At 36.3% G+C, this 19,017-nt stretch overlaps 1 protein-coding gene across 7 annotated transcripts in view; it reads left to right on the top strand.

Annotated features, from left to right (window-relative positions):
- The window catches only part of FXR1 (FMR1 autosomal homolog 1), an 89,135-nt gene extending 70,213 nt beyond the window's left edge, over nt 1–18,922 (top strand). Inside the window, exons 11-18 of one of the 7 annotated variants that reach the window (XM_053564187.1) lie at nt 713–799; nt 4,570–4,627; nt 4,715–4,777; nt 10,401–10,604; nt 12,996–13,196; nt 13,870–13,950; nt 17,728–17,819; nt 18,499–18,922. In XM_053564187.1, coding sequence (XP_053420162.1) covers nt 713–799; nt 4,570–4,627; nt 4,715–4,777; nt 10,401–10,604; nt 12,996–13,196; nt 13,870–13,950; nt 17,728–17,819; nt 18,499–18,669 — 957 coding nt within the window. In that variant the 3' untranslated portion in view covers nt 18,670–18,922. Of the gene's footprint in view, nt 1–712; nt 800–4,569; nt 4,778–10,400; nt 10,605–12,995; nt 13,197–13,869; nt 13,951–17,727; nt 17,820–18,498 lie in introns of all 7 variants that reach the window. The other 6 variants (XM_053564188.1, XM_053564185.1, XM_053564191.1 and 3 more) reach the window with 6 other exon arrangements.
- The last annotated feature ends 95 nt before the right edge of the window (nt 18,923–19,017 follow it).

The raw sequence follows: 19,017 nt of genomic DNA, 5'->3' as shown, positions 1-19,017 counted from the left end.
AAATGCATTAATGTATACATGAAAAATAAAATAAAGCTGTATCTACTAAGGTGATACTTATAGTCTGTAATTTCATGGCCAGTTTGAAGAAAATTGTTTTTACTTTAAAAATGTCTTTATGAATCAGACATTAGAAAATCTGGTTGATGGGCGGCGCCTGTGGCTCAGTGAATAGGGCGCAGGCCCTATATACCAAGGGTGGCTGGTATATAGGGAAGCCCCAGCCAAACTGCAACAACAACAACAACAACAAAATCCAGGCATTGTGGCGGATGCCTGTAGTCCCAGCTACTTGGGAGGCTGAGGGAAGATAATTGCTTAAGCTCAAGAGCTAGAGGTTGCTGTGAGCTGTGACGCAACAGTACTCTACCAAGGGCAATAAAGCGTCTGAAAAAAAAAAAAAAAGAAATCCTGGTTGATATAAATTGATTATGAAAAATAATTTTTATCACACTCAAATGCTATATTGTAGCACAAATAATAACATTGAAAATCTGAGTATTGTGATTTACATTGATTTTTCTTTTTTTAAAGAAATTCTTCTGCATTTTAGAGACAGCATATAGATTTTTAACAATTAAAAATCTTAAAGTTTAGTAGGTATAAAATTACTTTGTGTTTTTAATATTTTCAAATTACATATTGTTAAGTCAAACTCAGTTTTAAGTTTTGTTAATACATTAAATATTAAGGACGTTATGTTTTCTTACAGGGGATGGTTCCATTTGTATTTGTTGGCACTAAAGAAAGCATCGGAAACGTGCAAGTTCTTTTAGAATACCATATTGCTTATCTAAAGGTTTGTATATGGCTCGTATACTCTGTTGTCCTTCTTGCTACATTTAGTACAAATACAAAATATTCACGTAGTGAATTTTCTTTTCTTTTTATTTATTTGTTTTTTTTGAGATAGAGGCTCTGTAGAGGGTCTGTAGAGCATCACAGCTCATAGCAACCTCAAACTTTTTTGGGCTTAAGTGGTTCTCTTGCCTCAGCCTCCCAAATAGCTGGAACTATAGGCGCCCACTACAATGCCCAGCTATTATATTTTTATTCAGCTTCAGATTTACCATTTTTCTACATAGCAATTTAAAAATAACAATTACCTTTGCCATAATAAAATGATTATCCAAATGTGTATTATTTTTCTTGTTCTCTCTGAAATTTCTTTTATTTCTTTAAGAAATGGTTGCTTCTTGTGTTTAAGTAATTTGGTTTTTATCACTTATATTTTTTGTTTATTCTCTCCTGGAGTCATTTTGTTTTTACCTTTGTATTTTCCATACAAATAGGAAAGGCAGGGGTGATGTTGGGCTTGCTTGATTAACTTCAGTCTTATCTGAATCAGTTGTATTTGACAATTCTTTTTTAAAATCCATTTTAATTGGCAAGTAATTATATTCATGGAATACATAGTGATTTTTCTTTCTTTATTATTTTAGAGACAGAGTCTCACTTTGTCACCCTTGGTAGAGTGCCGTGGTATCACAGCTCACAGCAACCTCCAGCTCCTGGGCTTAGGCGATTCTCTTGCCTTAACTTTCTGAGTAGCTGGGACTACGGGCGCGTGCCACAGTGCTTGGTTATTTTTTGTTGCAGTTTGGCCGGGGCTGGGTTTGAACCCACCACCCTTGGTATATGAGGCCGGTGGCCTACCCACTGAGCCACAGGTGCTGCCCCGCTGCACTGGTTCTAATTTCTACCAATACTGTTTTAAGAGTTCCTCATCTTTTGCCTACGTTTGTTATGTTTTATCTTCTGCTAATAGGCATCTGAAGTGGGGTGAGATGATCATGGTGGTTTTGATTGCCGTTCTGTGGTAACTAGTGATGTGAGCATTTTTGTTTGTTTTTCTTGGCCATTTGTACTGTTGCTTTTGGTCATTTGTCTTTTTTTTTTTTTTTTGAGACAGAGTCTTACTGTATCATCCTCCTAGAGTGTGGTAGCATCATAGTTCACAGCAACCGCAAACTCTTGGGCTCAAGCCATCCTCTTGTCTCAGCTTTGGATCACTTGTTTTTTTGCTGTTAAGGTGTTTCAGTTTCCTGTACAGTATATTCTAGATATTAATACCCTGCTAGATGAGTAGTTTAAAATATTTTCTCCCATTCCGTAAGTTGTCTTTTCACTTGTTGATTGTTTATTTCACTGTGTAGAAGCTTTTTTTTTTTTAAGAGACTTTATTTTTATTTATTTATTTTTTAAACAAAGTCATAATCAGTTTATTTTGTTGTTATTATTGTTGCAGTTTGGCCGGGGCCGGGTTTGAACCCCCCACCCTCGGTATATGGGGCTGGCGCCCTATTTACTGAGCCACAGGCACCGCCCTGTATAGAAGCTTTTTAAATGGATATAATCCCATTTGTTTATATTTGCTTTTGTTACCTGTGCTTTTGAGGTTTTATTTATAAAATCTTTTCCTAGACCAGTTTTCTGAAGTGTTTCCCTGTTTTCTTGTACTAGTTTAACTATTTCGATTCTAATAACCATTTTGGTCTCTGATCTATTTTCTTTTCTTTTTTTTTTATTTTATTTTATTTTATTTTATTTTTTTATTGTTGGGGATTCATTGAGGGTACAATAAGCCAGGTTACACTGATTGCAATTGTTAGGTAAAGTCCCTCTTGCAATCATGTCTTGCCCCCATAAAGTGTGACACATACCAAGGCCCCACCTCTGATCTATTTTCAAGTTGATTTTTGTATAGGTTAAGAGGTAGGGGTCTAGTTTCATTCTTCTGCATATGAATGTACAGTTTTCCCAGCACATTTATTGAAGAGACGGTCCTCTCCCCAGTAAATGTTTTTGGAGGCTATCAAAAATCTGTAGTTTAGTTTCTGGGTTCTCTATTCTGTTACATTGGTCTATGTGTCTGTTTTTATACCAATATGTGTTGTTTTGGTTATTATAGCTTTGTAGTATATTTTGACATCTGGAAGTATCAGCTTTGTTTTTCTTGCTCAGGATTGCTTTGGCTATTCAGGGTCTTTTGTAGTTCCATACACATTTTTGGATATATATTTTTTCTATTTCTGTGAAGAATGTCATTGATATTTTGATTAAGATTACATTGAATCTGTAGATTGCTTTGAGTAGTAGTCATTTGATTAAACTGTTGTTACCAGAAAAGTTCATTGATACATAAAGAGCAAGTATTAGAAAAAGAAATGGCCTCATAAATGATTAAATATTATAATTGTTACTTTCTACTTTCTCTTTTATTCCTGCTGTATTTTTTTTTTTTTTTTAGAGTATAGGGATATACCCAACTGTTCTGTTCTTCTGTATGCTTGCCTCTACTCTTTGTGAATCATTGTTGAGTTACTGTTTTGAAATCACTCCTGATAATGCTGTTCTTTTTCTCTGAAATTCGTTTTTATAGGATATTTTAATTCTGACACTGTTAGCTGATGGCTTTATTTTTCAGTACTGTATTACCTTTTAGCTAATAGCTTTCCTCTGGACAACTTATGTTCACATACCGTATGAATGACCAAGTTTACCAGTCTGTCTAGGTCTTGACCTAGATGTCACTACTTGATAGGAAAAGTGTCTATCTAGGTCTTGATGTAGATGTCATTACTTGATAGGAAAGTAGCTTGTTATTTATTTATTTTGAGACAGAGCCTCAAGCTGTCATCCTGGGTAGAGTGCTGAAGCATCACAGCTCACAGCAACCTCCAGCTCCTGGGCTTAAGCGATTCTCTTGCCTCGGCCTCCCAAGTAGATGGGACTGCAGGCTCCCGCCACAACGCCTGGCTAGTTGTTGTTGTTGCAGATGTCATTGTTTAGCTGGCCTGGGCCAGGCTTGAATCTGCCAGCCTCAGTGTATGTGGCTGGCGCCCTACTCACTGAGCTATGGGCGCTGAGCTAGTGTTTTAATTTCTTGAGGGCAGAATCTGGTAATATTATAATAAGTATTAACTATTTAACGACTTATTTTAAAGCTGTCCATTAAACATTCTTTGAATGGGAAGAGTCCATGTCTTTTTTTTTTTTTTAGAGACAGTCTGACTTTGTCACCCTCAGTAGGGTGCTATGGTGTCACAGCTCATAGCAACCTGTAGCTCTTGGGCTTAGGTTGCTTCAGCCTCCCAAGTAGTTGGGACTGCCAAGTAGTGGTGCCTATTTTTTTTTATTGCAGTTTGGCTGGGGCCGAGTTCGAATATGCCACCCTCCGTATATGGGGCCGGCATCCTACTCACTGAGCTACTGCGCCACCTAGAGTCCATGTTTGTTTGTTTTGCAGTTTTTGGCCAGGGCTGGGTTTGAACCTGCCTCCTCCGGCATATGGGGCCGGTGCCCTCTCCTTTGAGCCACAGGCGCCACCTGAGTCCATGTATGCCTATGGCAACATGGTTGACACACCTAAGGCACCTAGTAAATGTTGAATCGAATCAGCAGATACCCTTGTAAATTGTGCTTTACTAGGAATACAAGTCTCCTTTATCAAATGATTGGCCAAGGTCACAGCTTTATTCTTTGTACAGAGTAGCTCTAGCTCTAGGCCTTAGGAAGACAAAAAGTTACACATAAAGAAGACTTACTCATTTTTTGTTTTGCTTGTAGGAAGTAGAGCAGCTAAGAATGGAACGCCTACAGATTGATGAACAGCTACGACAGATTGGTATGGGTTTCAGACCTTCTTCCACCAGAGGGCCTGAAAAAGAGAAAGGATATGCCACTGATGAAAGTACCGTCTCTTCTGTACAAGGTTCTAGGTCTTATAGTGGAAGAGGCAGAGGTCGTCGGGGCCCTAATTACACCTCCGGTTATGGTAAAAAAAATTTTTTTTTTTTTGGGTAGTAGTAGTATTATGTAAAGTTTAGGTGTTACAACACATTTGCTTATAATTAGTTCATCACTCTGAGTGTAGGAGGTAGTTCTAAGTTCTTAATAGTATTGATGGCCTGTTCTGTATTAATTACAGTACAATTATACAGTGAAATAAAGCGTGTTTTTAAATTGGTAGTTCATAATCATTTGTTCCTTTTTTTTTTTTTTTGAGACAGAGTCTTACTGTGTTGCCCTCAGTAGAGTGCTGTGCATCATAGCTCACAGCATCCTCAAACTCTTGGTCTTAAACGGTTCTCTTGCCTCAGCCTCCCAAATAGCTGGGGCTATAGATGTCTGCCACAACGCCTGGCTAGTTTTTGTTGCAGTTGTCAGTGTTGTTTAGCAGGCCTGGGCCAGGTTGGAACCCACCTGCTTCCGTTTAGGGCCAGTGCCCTAAACCACTGAGCTACGGGTACTGAGCCAATCGTGTCTATTCTAGATACTTAGAATATATGAAACTTGTTTTTCAAACATTTCCCTGGCACAGTTTTCTGTTTCCCAGTAAAAAATAGTAATAGTGGTGATAATGCTGGAAATTTTCTTTCATCCACCCTCTAAGAAAAGTAAAAAAGAAAAATTGTTACTCATTGTGCCAAGATTACATATACCACATTTTTACTGGCTTTTAAAATATGTACTTTATTGACTCATTTGGCATATTTGAATGTATTAACATCCCACATTTGGAATTGCTTGGTATGTAATAACAGCATATCACTAAAATGAGGGCTTTAAAAGGCAGAATATAAACCAGTTTGTAAATGAATGTTTTTCTAAAATACATTTCACTGTGAGGATTTCACAGGTGTAGAAAGGGGCCAGTGGAGTGATAATAGCCAACAATTGTCTAATCCTAAATTCTCGCTTCTTCTTCAGCTTTGGAGTTGTTCCATTTTTTTACATTTGGACTTGGACTTTTAACAGTGACCTGAGTTTTGTTTTTTCCTCTCCCTCATTTTTTCCCTTTCACTTCTATTTCCCTTCTCTCTCTTCTCCACCCCCCTGGGGAAAATATTTCGTAATCCTTTCCCAAAATATAAGCATTGAAAGGTAATAGAAGTGTGTGATTCCAATGTGCAGATTCCAGGTTCAGATTTCATGTTTGATTGAAGAGTTGTTTGGTGATGCCAGAGTCATATTCAACTTAATACTGTCTCTCATTTCTTGAAGCTTTAGTATCCCTTCCCTTTAATATCCTATCTTTGTGCTTGTATTTTTTAAATTTTAGTTAACGTTATTTTGGAACCTCAAAAGTAACATACTAGTATAGAAGTGTTCATGTGAAGGGTTGAGAATTATGTAACTATTATTGTATTCCTGAAAATATATTTAATACAGAAGGCAACAGTAGTTATATAGAAATTAAATATGTTCTGATTGATTTTTGAACATCAGTTATTAGCACAGATAATTAAAGCTGACTTTTTGGATATTGAGAATGATGAATTCATTCATTAAAGGATTTTATTATCTTCTGGGGGGATGTCTGCTTATTGATGAGAGGTCACTGGCAAAATGCTTTTGTTTGGATGAGATAATCAAAGTTGTAAAGAAACATTTGGATTGAAAAAAACTATGCAAATTGTTCAGTAGGTGGCACTCTTACCTTGGATCGTCACTGAACTAGTTAACATTGTATTTTGAAATAGCTGTTGCAAGTAATAAACATTTGAATTTGGTTATAGATATTCTTGTATACTTTATCAGAAGGATTTTTAGGTGATTATATCACTACAATTATAATTCTTATAGAATTGTATACTTTATCAGAAGGATTTTTAGGTGATTATATAACTGTAATTAGAATTCTTTTTTTTTTTTGTGGTTTTTGGCCGGGGCTGGGTTTGAACCTGCCACCTCCGGCATATGGGACCGGTGCCCTACTCCTTGAGCCACAGGCGCCACCCTGTAATTAGAATTCTTATACAATTATATAATCTTATAATTATAGAACAGTTGTCATTTATGTAAGATACATAGATGTATATCAGCTAGATACATCAGTTCTGTAAGAATTATAAAAAATATTTTCCATTGTAACATCTCTGAAGTTGGTATGTGTTTTGTATTGGACGTCTTACAGCATTAATTAGCTGTATTTTCACTTTTTTAATGGCACACAAAAATAAGTGTTACAATTGATGGCATCTTGGATTTGATAAATGTGGTATGTTTAGCTCTTAAGCTTAACTCACATGACCATCTTCATGATAAGGTGACTAGAAGTTTTAGAGGGAAAATCTGATTTAAAAGCCAGTTAAAAATAGATTGCCTTTATTTTTGGAGACATTATAAAAATTGTATTAGTGTCATGAATCACTTCTAAAGCCTTTAAAAATTTTTTTTTAATTTGTTGGGGATTCATTATAAAAATTTTTTGAATCTCAAATTTAACATTTTATGAAATTGAGCGGTTGAAATGACTGCAGTTTTTATGGAGTATTTGTTTTCTGTTGCTGTTATAAGTTATCTCAAACTTAAGGGCTTAAATAACACAGATTTATTATCTCATGGTTCTATAAGTCAGAAGACTGACATGGGGTTTACTGGGCTGAAATCTTAAGTGTCAAGTCAGCTGAGCTACATTCAGTTTGGAGGCTTTAGATAAATCCCCTTCTCTGAAGCTGAGAGAGGTTCTCCACTTCTAGAGACCTATGAGATTTAGATTAGGCCTACTTGGATAGTACTGGATAATCTCCTCATTTCAAGGTCCTTACTCATATTCTTATTTGCAAGTTGCTTTTTATCATCACAAAAAACATCAAATACAAATTACTGAGAGTTATGTTTTATTTTTTGTTTTGTAGAGACAGAGTCACTTTATCACCCTTGGTGGAGTGCCGTGGCATCACACAGCTCACAGCAACCTCCAACTCCTGGGCTTAGGCAATTCTCTTGCCTCAGCCTCCTGAGTAGCTGAAACTACAGGCACCCGCCACAGTGCCTGGCTATTTTTTGTTGCAGTTTGGCCAGGCTGGGTTTGAACCTGTCACCCTCGGTATATGGGGCTGGCGCCCTACCCACTGAGCCACAGGCGCGTCCCAAATTACTGAGAGTTATGAATAAATACTGAGCACGAGCCAATTCATTAGCCTTTTTGCTTTTTACTTCAATCATTCATTCCTACTGAAATCTATAATTTAGACACTTTGAGTAAGTTTTTTTTTTTTTTGTCTTTTGAGACAATCTCAGTATGTTGCCTTCAGTAGATAGTGCTGTGATGTCACAGCTCACAGAAACCTCAAACTCCTGGGCTTACACGATTCTCTTGCCTCAGTCTCCCAAGTTGCTGGGACTACAGGCACCTGCCAGCGCCTGGCTACTTTTTTTTGTTGTTGTTATTGCGGTTGTCGTTGTTTAGCAGGCCCGGGCTGGGTTGAACCCACCTGCCTTGGTGTATGTGGCTGGCACCCTAACCACTGAACTATGGGTGCCGAGCGGTAAGTATTTTTGAATACTAGTTTTAGGTTAATTTAACGGAAAAATTTCTTTGTTGTGACACTGGATTAGATAAGTAGTACACTATAGATTTTTCAGGAGAGTTTAAAAGAAAACTTAGATTTCAAACTGAAATCATCATCTACCTTAAATTTTGGTAACATTTTATGGCAGGCACGTCTTACGCATTCTCAAGGTTTTTTCCCTACCATTCATATGATAAATTCTTTATTCCAATATCTGTAATAGCCAATTAATTTTTTTTTTTTTTGGTCATTTTGAGTAGTAAGTGTTAGGGGAGATTCATTCCCTTCTATGATATCTCCTTCTCAACAAAGACTTGAAAGTACATAATAGAAACTGGAAATATTCGTTGTCAAATGCACTTCCAACTAATTAATTCACTCCACATTCATACTTAACAGCATGTGGAGAAAAAGGGATGTGTTGTAGACTTATCTTTAAAGAAATAGGAAGTAGCCACCTTTATTTGTTGAACTTACATTTTGTTCTGAAGATGTTTTCTTGCATATTTATCTTCAAAAGACTGTGGAGTTTATAAACATAGGGAACTTTTAGGTATTTTGAGAATCACTCTTACTTACGGAATGAACGTTAAAACCATGTGATAGTAAATTTACTGATCGAGAAAATTGTTTATACTAGGCATAGTGTATACATACATTTCTAGGCTTTTGGGTATGTTTAACGGTACAATATGAAGTTCTACCCTTTATCAAAAACCAATTTTGAAGTAATTCTACAGGGGGAATATACAGAACGACACGAGACACACTGTATGGTAGATAGACTCTGCTTTTAGGAAAATAAGAGAAGGGGAGAGGTCTGTTTTCAGTTAAATTTGTCTGAAGCTAGAAATTGAAGTAGGCACTAAAGGAGATGTCACTTTGTTCTGATTTTTTTTTTCTTTTCTTCGTTAGTTCTGGAAGTGGCATCCCAGAACTAAGTAAGAACCGAAGTGAGAATGAGCATACTAGAGATTGGGTCATATGTATTCGCTACTTTATTGTATTATTAACAGTATTGTATATTTCTTTTTTTTTTTTTTTTGTAGAGACAGAGTCTCACTTTACTGCCCTCGGGTAGAGTGCCGTGGCGTCACACGGCTCACAGCAACCTCTTAACTCTTGGGCCTACGCGATTCTCTTGCCTCAGCCTCCCGAGTAGCTGGGACTACAGGCGCCCGCCACAACGCCCGGCTATTTTTTTTTTTGTTGCAGTTTGGCCGGGGCTGGGTTTGAACCCGCCACCCTCGGCATATGGGGCCGGCGCCCTACTCACTGAGCCACAGGCGCCGCCCCAGTATTGTATATTTCTTATGGAAATTTTGCAATGTTTAAATTTCTGAAAGATCACCATTAAAATAGGTTGTTGCAATGTTAGAACTGGTCTGTAAAATTTAAAAGGCATGCTGAATTTTCTGTCACTGGTCATGGCATCAGTTTTGTTGGTGATAGAAATCTTCTTTGTCAGGTGATAGAAATCTTCTCTCTCAGAGAAACCTTAAATTTTTAGTAATTTCAAATATTCTTCGAATTTGAGACACAATTGCTAGTGAAACATGCTGTCTTACAACCACTGGGGGAAAAAACACCATCAATTATTAGAAATTTCCTGATTTCAGAGATGTTAAAATGTGAAGAAAAAAGTACGCCATAGAATCAGTGAAATAATGGTAGAATGAATACACAATTAAATTGTTCATTTTTTCTAATATGATTACATTTGCATCACATATTGACAGTTTATTTTACTAATAATTTAGGTGACTAAAAACCTAAATGGGCAGAAACTTTTCTCTCTCTGTTAAGTACATTTTAATATTGATAGGAAATTTTTGTGTTTTTTCTGTAATTGTTCTTTGGGCTGTGTTTCTGCACATTATTTTTAAATCTTTCTTGACTAGTAGAGTTCTGTACTACTAGTATAATGCTAACAATTGATTATCCCTTAGTAAATTTCCGATTTAATTTTAAAGTAGCTCCTCTTGAAGCATCTAGACATTATGCTTATTTAAAAATTAATTTGTAGGAGATAATTTTGAAAATTTCAGGCTGTTTTTTAAAAACTGGGAATATAATTGGCTTGCTTTCTTCTTTCTCAAGGTACAAATTCTGAGCTGTCTAACCCGTCTGAAACAGAATCTGAGCGTAAAGATGAGCTGAGTGATTGGTCATTGGCAGGAGAAGATGACCGAGACAGCCGACATCAGCGTGACAGCAGGAGACGCCCAGGAGGAAGAGGCAGAAGTGTTTCAGGGGGTCGAGGTCGTGGTGGACCACGTGGTGGCAAATCCTCCATCAGTTCTGGTAGTCTTTTATATACTATGTCAGCATCCATTTTTTGTAAACAGTATAACTTGACAAAAGTTAATCCATCTCCTTGGGCCACCTGTTGTGGGAAGTTTCTCTTTCCACTCTTCTGGTGAAAATAGTAAACTATATAGCAATATAAGGAAAAAGCCCTATGGAGTGTTTTGCAGTGAAGGTTTATTTAGTATTGATGTCAGAACTTTAGTTGGCTGATTTCTCTTTTTATATTGAGGGTCAGATGTTCATCTCTTCTGGTATTGGGGAGGCTTTGAAATTCCTTTTTTGAGACAGAGCCTCAAGCTGTTGCCCTGGGTAGAATGCCGTGGCATCACAGCTCACTGCAGCGTCCCACTCCTGGGCTCAGGTGATTCTCCTGCCTCATCCTCCCAAGTAGCTGGGACTACAGGCGCCTGCCACAACGCCCAGCTATTTTTTGGTTGCAGCCATCATTGTTGTTTGGCGGCCCGGGCTGGATTTGAACCCGCCAGCTCAGTTGTATGTGGCTGGCACCTTAGCTGCTTGAGCCACAAGCACTGAGCCGGAATTCTTCTTTTTATTTTAATTTCCCTGGAATTTGAGTTATGTATGTTTGCTGGACAGACCTAGAGAATTCTAATGCATAGAGAGTTCACAATACTTTTGTGTACTTAGTAGCGAAAACTAACTAGAAATCATTCTTTGCTACATTATATGCTAATTTGGGTACAGGACAAATTACGGAATCAACTTTTTAAGAAAATTGTATTGATTGAGGAATTCATCTGTAAAGCGGAATGTTAAAATGACTAAAGATTTGAGGTATATAAACAACTTGTACTTGTTTACTTGTGCCTTTTAAAGAATTTTTATGCTTTAAGTGGAGCTGTCAGGATGTTTTTGGTTAACATGATGAGCTAGCAGGGAGAATTACTAAGGATACATGAATTAGATTATATCTGGGCTATAACTTTAACATACTGTATACCAGTTTAAGAAAACCACTTTTCCTAATGTTATAACATACCTACATAAACTTTTGTGGTATTTTATATACTATACAAGGTATGTGGATATATGTTAAATATATGCCAAATGTGCTTACAAGTTACAAAAACTGGAATAAGTAAAGGCAAAATTTAGGGACTTATTAAAAGATCTCTCTGGTTCCACATTAATATTCTTTAAGGACTTTAGTTAGCAGGCTTACAGGGAAATAGTTCTTATATTTTAGTATACTGTGCACCATTACCAGGGTTTGTAAACTCACATAGTATGCTAAACTGCAAAATAAATGTCCTTTACCTAGTGTTTATGGTTAATGGATAAACTTAGTGTCTTCTGTAAAGATGCTAGCTTGCTAGCTGTTACCAAATGAAACAAAGGAAAAATTGTGATTAGGCGATTTTCTTCTATAATTTGTTGGAGGCAGTAAGTGCACATAGGTAAGATGGGTATTTTTCTTACGAATTCTATCTTACAAGTTTTTCTTTGTCCACCTTCACCCTACCTTTAGGCTTTGTTACTAGAGATGGAGTACTACTAGTTAACATTTGTTTTAGCATTTTCCTTTTCATAACCAGTTAGAATTTCATTAAATTGCTGCTTTGAACTTGTTTTGATTACTTTATTCAGTTCATAGTTACAGATTTCTATTATGTCATGGAGAGTAGGTATTATTTGGAAATAGTCCATGCTATCACCACAAATGCAGCAGTCACCTTGAACTCAGTAAAGGGGACCAAAGTCCTTTTTCAGATTTATTTATTTTATTTAGATAGAGCCTCAAGCTATGGCCCTGGGTAGAATGCCATGGCGTCACAGCTCATAACAACCTCAAACTCCTGGGCTTAAGCAATTCTCTTGCCTCTGCCTCCTGAGTAGCTGGGACTACAGGCACCTGCCACAACGCCCAGCTATTTTTTGCTTGTAATTGTCATTGTTTGGCAGGCCTGGGCTGGATTTGAACCTGCCAGCTCTGGTGTATGTGGCTGTCACCTTAGCCACTTGAGCTAAAGGCACCACCAGAATTATTTATATTAGCTGAATATTTATTTCTCTTTCATTTTTCTAGCCTTGGGGCAAGATTAACTTGAAATGTAGATGTCAAAATTGTCATTTAATATACACTGTTTCCTAATACATATTTTCAAAACAAGTCAAATGAAGTGTTGGGAAGCTGAGATCTTCTTTCATCATCTGCTTTGAATTTTCATCACCATTTAAAGTTTTTCATATTTAATCATCTTTATTATTTTCCAGGTAAAATAATGATACAGAAAACATTTATTTGAAGACAAAGCATTTTTATTGGGGGATGAAGTTTATCATTGATATAGTTCAAAATAGATCAAAACATTTATAATTTCAGCCCTCTTAAACGAGTATTTCTTGCCTCTGACATGAATATAGTGCTCAAAGATCCAGACAGCAATCCATACAGCTTACTTGATAATACAGAATCAGATCAGACTGCAGACACTGATGCCAGCGAATCTCATCACAGTACTAACCGTCGTAGGCGGTCTCGTAGACGAAGGACTGATGAAGATGCTGTTCTGATGGATGGAATGACTGAATCTGATACTGCTTCAGTTAATGAAAATGGGCTAGGTATGTAAGCGTTTAGGGAAAACATATGTAATTGTATAATATTGTTAATGTATGAAGCCCCCCCCCAAATAGTATGCAATTCACAGATTGACTTTTTCTTAGTATTTACTTCAACGAGCTAGCTTTTTGGTCTGTCTTAAATGTCTAGTTCTCAGACTTCTTATCATCAAAAGTACATGAAACTGGGAGTGTATAATATAAAGTGCCCTTTGATACATTAAATCAGTACAAATACCCAAACTGCAAGGTACTTAATGCTTTTATTGTGCCCAAATGAAAATCTGCCTGTCAGCTTGCCTCTTTAAAATTATAACTGGCACTAATGAAGGAGTATATATCAAAAGTAGGTATTAATTTTCAAAGGGCTAAAATGTCATTAACTTTGGTATAAACCAAACTATATTGGAAAGGAAAACTTTATTCTGAATGATGTAATTTACATTAAGTCTGAGATTTTCTTTTATTATGAGTTAAATCCCTCATAATTTCTAGATCATACTTCCATTGTTAAAAGCTTTAAAAGTACAAAAGTCTGTTTCTTGTCAGTAATGAATGTTTTATCTTTGGTGCTTTTTCTTTCTTTAAATCTTTGAAGGAAAGAAGTTTTTCTTTTCTTTTTTTTTTTTAGTTTTTTTTTTGTCAGAATAGTTCATGGTAAACTTTGCAATTACAGATGATAGTGAAAAAAAACCCCAGCGACGCAATCGTAGCCGCAGGCGTCGTTTCAGGGGTCAGGCTGAAGATAGACAGCCAGGTAACTTGAGTGAACCTGTTGACAACATCAGGTCACAAGCATGAAAAAATGTCATGTGTCTGCTTTCTGAATATATTATATTTACATGTACACATGTGTGCATAGACATTCCAAATTTGCATTGCATAAACTGTTTATTCAACTAATATGACTACTACTTTTAAGAAAATGCATTCTTCACAACTTAAATGTTTAGTAACCTGTCTAATTGAACTAATGTTTTGTCTCAATTTTTTACATGGAAATACTGTTGAGAAGTTCGTTATTTTCTTCACCTGGCATATTGTTCACACTTAAGATGGGGCCTGCCATCCCAGGGACTATGTTGTAGATGGTGATTGAAGTTGATTGGCAAAAATGGGCAGCTTTTGCATGGTGCCTGCTTTATTATATCTGAATTCAGCACCTAATTTTTGTGGGAGTTGTAATACCCACAGTTTATAAAAAAGTACAAAAGATTAAAATACTTGAAAGTCTTTTTCCTAATAAGAGGAATGCATGTTGTTTTTCTTTGTTTATTGTAGTGTGATGCCTTTTCCTTTACACCTACTAACTACTCAAATTAATAGTACTTACTTAGTTTTAGAATGTTGTTTTATGTAGTCATAATTTTTAGTAACTTCAAAGAAACTTGTTTGCTGTGTCTATATTATTTTGAACTTAATTTCATTTCCTATGTACAGAGACATGTATATTCACATTGAAGAAACTGTGTGCACTAGAAATAAACCCCTTTCAAACTAATCAATTTTTGCATTCTTTCCAAAACCAATCCTTCATGTGTTTTCCCCAAATAGTGTAAATTCTAGCATCTTTAATATTTTAAGTTTAGTGGTTTACTAGCTGAGGGAATTAGTTCCCATTCTTAAAAGTACAAGATAGTTGGGATTTTTGAAAGGAATTAAATATTGTCAGAAAATAGTGTCCAAGAAGATGTGTTTTCCTTTCTTTTCTTTCTTCCCCTTATAGTATCAGAAATATATTTTAGACAGAGGGGTCATATTTCATTTTTTAAAGATGGCACAGCAGTGAATACCCTTTCTGGCTTTATAAATAAGAAATTTCAGGCTATCAATATGGGCTTTAGTAGAATAAATTATAATTTAACTAGATGTATGGTGGCTAGACATTGAAAAAATGATATAGTGGGGTTTGTTGTAGAAGAGGCAGTAGTTTCTATGTAGTATTAATCAAAATACGAATAATCAGGAGTTTTCAGTAATTTGGCAATGATTTGTATTCCATACTTGATCTATTCCTATTTTAACTTTGTTCTTTGGGATTACTGCTTTTCCTCTCTTAAACTCCTTGCCTTTCCTCGCTTGCTCCTTCTCCCCCAAAGATAGGAAGATAGGGTGTGTAAAACAAACATAAAATTGTTTCTTCTTGCTCCTGGCAGCAATTCTAGGCAAGGAGTCTCCATCTAAAATTAATATTATTTGCTGTCATTTGCTCAATATTTTTTGTTGCTCTTGGTGTAAATTAAGCAGTGCATGTTCTTTGCTACACTTTGAATACAAGAATATACCAATGTCCAGTTTATTAACTTGGACCCTTTAGAGGAAATTCCAGAGTACAAATTGTGCTACTCAAGCGGCCTGTTTTTTTTCCTCAGTATTTTACTAATTGGTATTGAACCTTTAAAACTGGCTATAAATAGGTTTTCTTTGAGGTTTCTTTTGGTTCCTTTCATTTGGAGAGGGAGGATTCCAGCCGTGTGCCTCGTGATGTTGACCATTTAGACAAGGGTGGCCTTCCCCTGTTGATGCTGACATTGTTTATTAAATGTCCTTGCTGTCTGTCTCTGCAAGCCAGAAGTCCCTGGGGACAATAGGACTTCAGTAGCACCTCCAGGAGGAGAGGGCCAGGACAGTAGGGAAAAGCTGGTGGGCACTCCTGGCCCCTCTTCCCCACCCAGCTCCAGGGGCACACTCCTCTGCATTGCCTTGGCGGCTGCTGAGTGCCTCTTAATTGATAACTATCAAAGTATGATCTATGTGCATAAGAATGAAGGGTTTTAAGAACTGTTTCAACATGTATTTAAGTTTAGCAGCAGGGCCCCAGCTGCCACTGAGGACTGAACTAGGAAACTAGAAGGCATTCATTATGCTGGTTCCTAATTTGTGGGTAGACTCATTTTTGTAAGGGTTTTGCCACTACAGATTTAGACATAATATATTAAAGTGGATTCATAATCTGCCCCTTTCCAATATTGGAAACTGTTATTCTATTTGAAAGTTCATTACTAATGAACTTTTTTTGGAGACAAAGTCTCACTGTGTTGCCCTGGGTAGAGTGCTGTGCTGTCATAGCTCACAGCAACTTCAAAATCTTGGGCTTAAGTGATTCTCTTGCTTCAGCCTCCCAAGTAGCTGGGACTATAGGCGCCTGACACAACCCCCGGCTATTTTGTTGTTGTTGCAATGTCATGTTTTAGCAGGCCCTGGCCAGGTTCGAACCCGCCAGCCCCGGTGTACATGGCTAGCACCCTACTCACTGAGCTGTAGGCGCCACCCTAGTAACAAACTTTTAGAAATGACAGTTTTGAAAACTTTAAAATGAGCACACTGAGTTTCGTATAAATTGGAAGGAAAGAGGCGATTTTAGACTTGAAACAATGAGTTCTTATGATTTGAAAATATTGATTTGACTCTTTGATCTTATGAAAGTGTTAGTATGTTCATTCATAATTAAGAATGAATTCTAAACACTATCCAGCTTTTTATTATATATAAAAGTGATTGTTATTTTATACAGTTTGAACCTGATTGGCCCATTCTCCTCATACCTAGTGACTTCAAATAAATTTAAAATTTACTTGAGTTTTCATTCTTCACATAATTTGCTCCTGTAATTTAAAAATATACCATATTTTATATATATTAGGGATTTTGTTAACCAGTTCATGGTAAATAATAATTGGGACGAAAGAGGGTATTCCTTTAAATTAGTGAATTCTATACTTCAGGTTCTTGAAGAGAAAGGATTGAGTTATAAAATGTGGCCACCCCACAATACCTGTAGAACAGAGATCATTTATATTACACTTGGGTTGGCAGTAGAGTGTTAACTTGGCTTAGTTTTCCCCTAATCTACTACTACCACTTCTTTGCAAACACAAATTTTTAATCAATCCTTAGCAAGACTGGCAGAGGTGGGGGCTGGAGTGTCAACTGTATTTACTCTAGCCCCTTTCCCACTATGATCAGTGTCCACATTTTAAAGTGGTGATCTGTCATCTTTAGTTTCTTATTTTGATCTTTCTGAATGGTTTTTAGTGTGAAATGTTAAAAAGCCATAAAATATACCATACCAGGAATTTTTTTTTAAGCAAAACTAACATTTGAGTAAATTTCAAAATTTTCAAATAAATCACACCATGGTTTGCACTCAAATATATCCCATTTCCTACCCACTGATACCTGTAATCCCTGTTTGGGCTTAGAACACTGCATCTATGTTTTCTGATTGGTTGTGGGTTTGTACACCAAATTTACCCTACAACCTAGACTCAACTAGAAGCCCAAAACTGGATTCTTGGGAAAGAGGACTTTAGCCTGTATTTCCTCAATCTCAAACATGAAATTTTCTATTGTCAGTAATAAAATCACAGGCAGATTTTTCAAGCTTTGTTTTTGGTTGGAGGTGGTACCCAGCTTTAGAAAATTTTGAAATTGGGTGACCCACCACTAGTTTAATAGTTAAATTACTCTTAATCCATATATAAACTTTAGAAATATTTTTCAACACCTGTAATTTTTTTCTCATCTTTAACAGTCACAGTTGCAGATTATATTTCTAGAGCTGAGTCTCAGAGCAGACAAAGAAACCTCCCAAGGGAAACTTTGGCTAAAAACAAGAAAGAAATGGTAAGGAGAATTTAACCTGTAGGTTTTTTTTTTTAAATATGGTTTAGCTTTATATATATATTTATTTATTTTTTACTTCTTACTGTATGATCACTTGTTTCCACATGTAGACAAATATTTTAAAGAAGAAACTCTTGATTTTGTACTTTGCCCCGAGTAACTAAAGATATGCATGCTTGAGCCCGAAATACTTTTCAGTTAGAACTTTCAGCAGCATTTGTAAAATTCATTCCTCCCATAGATGTTGGGCATAGAGACTTGTTTAATTTTGGGGAGTAGGTTGTGTACCTCTTTAAATTTCAGTTCTTTTAAATGCTTTGAAGAATTTGATATATAAACTCAGTTTCACAAAAAGGTGAGTAAAATAGGTGATTGTTTGTTTTACTTAAGGTATTAACTGTTTATATCATTTACATGGTGAGCTTTTCACTGGTTTAAAATTGGGTACAGGTTTCATTAAACAGTACAGATGCTTCTTGTGATTTGTGCACTGCTAAGTAGTAGGATAAGAAAAGACCCAGAAAGCAGAATACATTGGTATTTGTTTGGAATTTTAAGAAAGTTTTAAAACTTTGATCCATTGTAGCTTTTTTATTAGCTAATGTTTATATAGCTGTTTTTCTCCTCAGCTATAGATTTCATTTATAAAGAAGTTGAAAAAGTTGTCTCCCTTTGGCAGGCAAAAGATGTGATTGAAGAGCACGGTCCTTCAGAAAAGGCAATAAACGGCCCAACTAGTGCTTCTGGCGATGAAATTGCTAAGCTACAGCGTACTCCAGGAGAAGAAAAGATTAATACGTTAAAAGAAGAAAACACTGAAGAAGCAGCAGTCCTGAATGGTGTTTCATAAACTGAAGAAGTTCCTAGTTTACAGTTCTTTTACATTACATTTACAATAGCGCTTGTACAAGCTTGCCAAAGATAGAATATGGATCGCCAGTCTTTACATCGCACTTTCAGTTCCTCCATTTGGAATTCAGAAAGGGGAGGGATCCTGAAGAAATCATATGTTAAACATACTTTGACACCTACTGTGTTATAAAATATATCATCAGATGTGCCTTGAGAATAGTATATGTAACATTAAAAAAAGTTGCTGGCTATAGGAAATGTTATTTTGTTTTCAAAATATGGCAGAGATGGGGGGAGGTGGGTGGGATGGGATCCCTATGGTAATAATATTCTTTATGAAAGCATT

Source organism: Nycticebus coucang, chromosome 16 (assembly GCF_027406575.1).
Source record: "Nycticebus coucang isolate mNycCou1 chromosome 16, mNycCou1.pri, whole genome shotgun sequence".
Taxonomy (NCBI): Eukaryota; Metazoa; Chordata; class Mammalia; order Primates; family Lorisidae; genus Nycticebus; species Nycticebus coucang.
The sequence above is the reverse complement of the archived record's forward strand: the minus strand, read 5'-3'. Positions and strand labels throughout refer to the sequence as shown.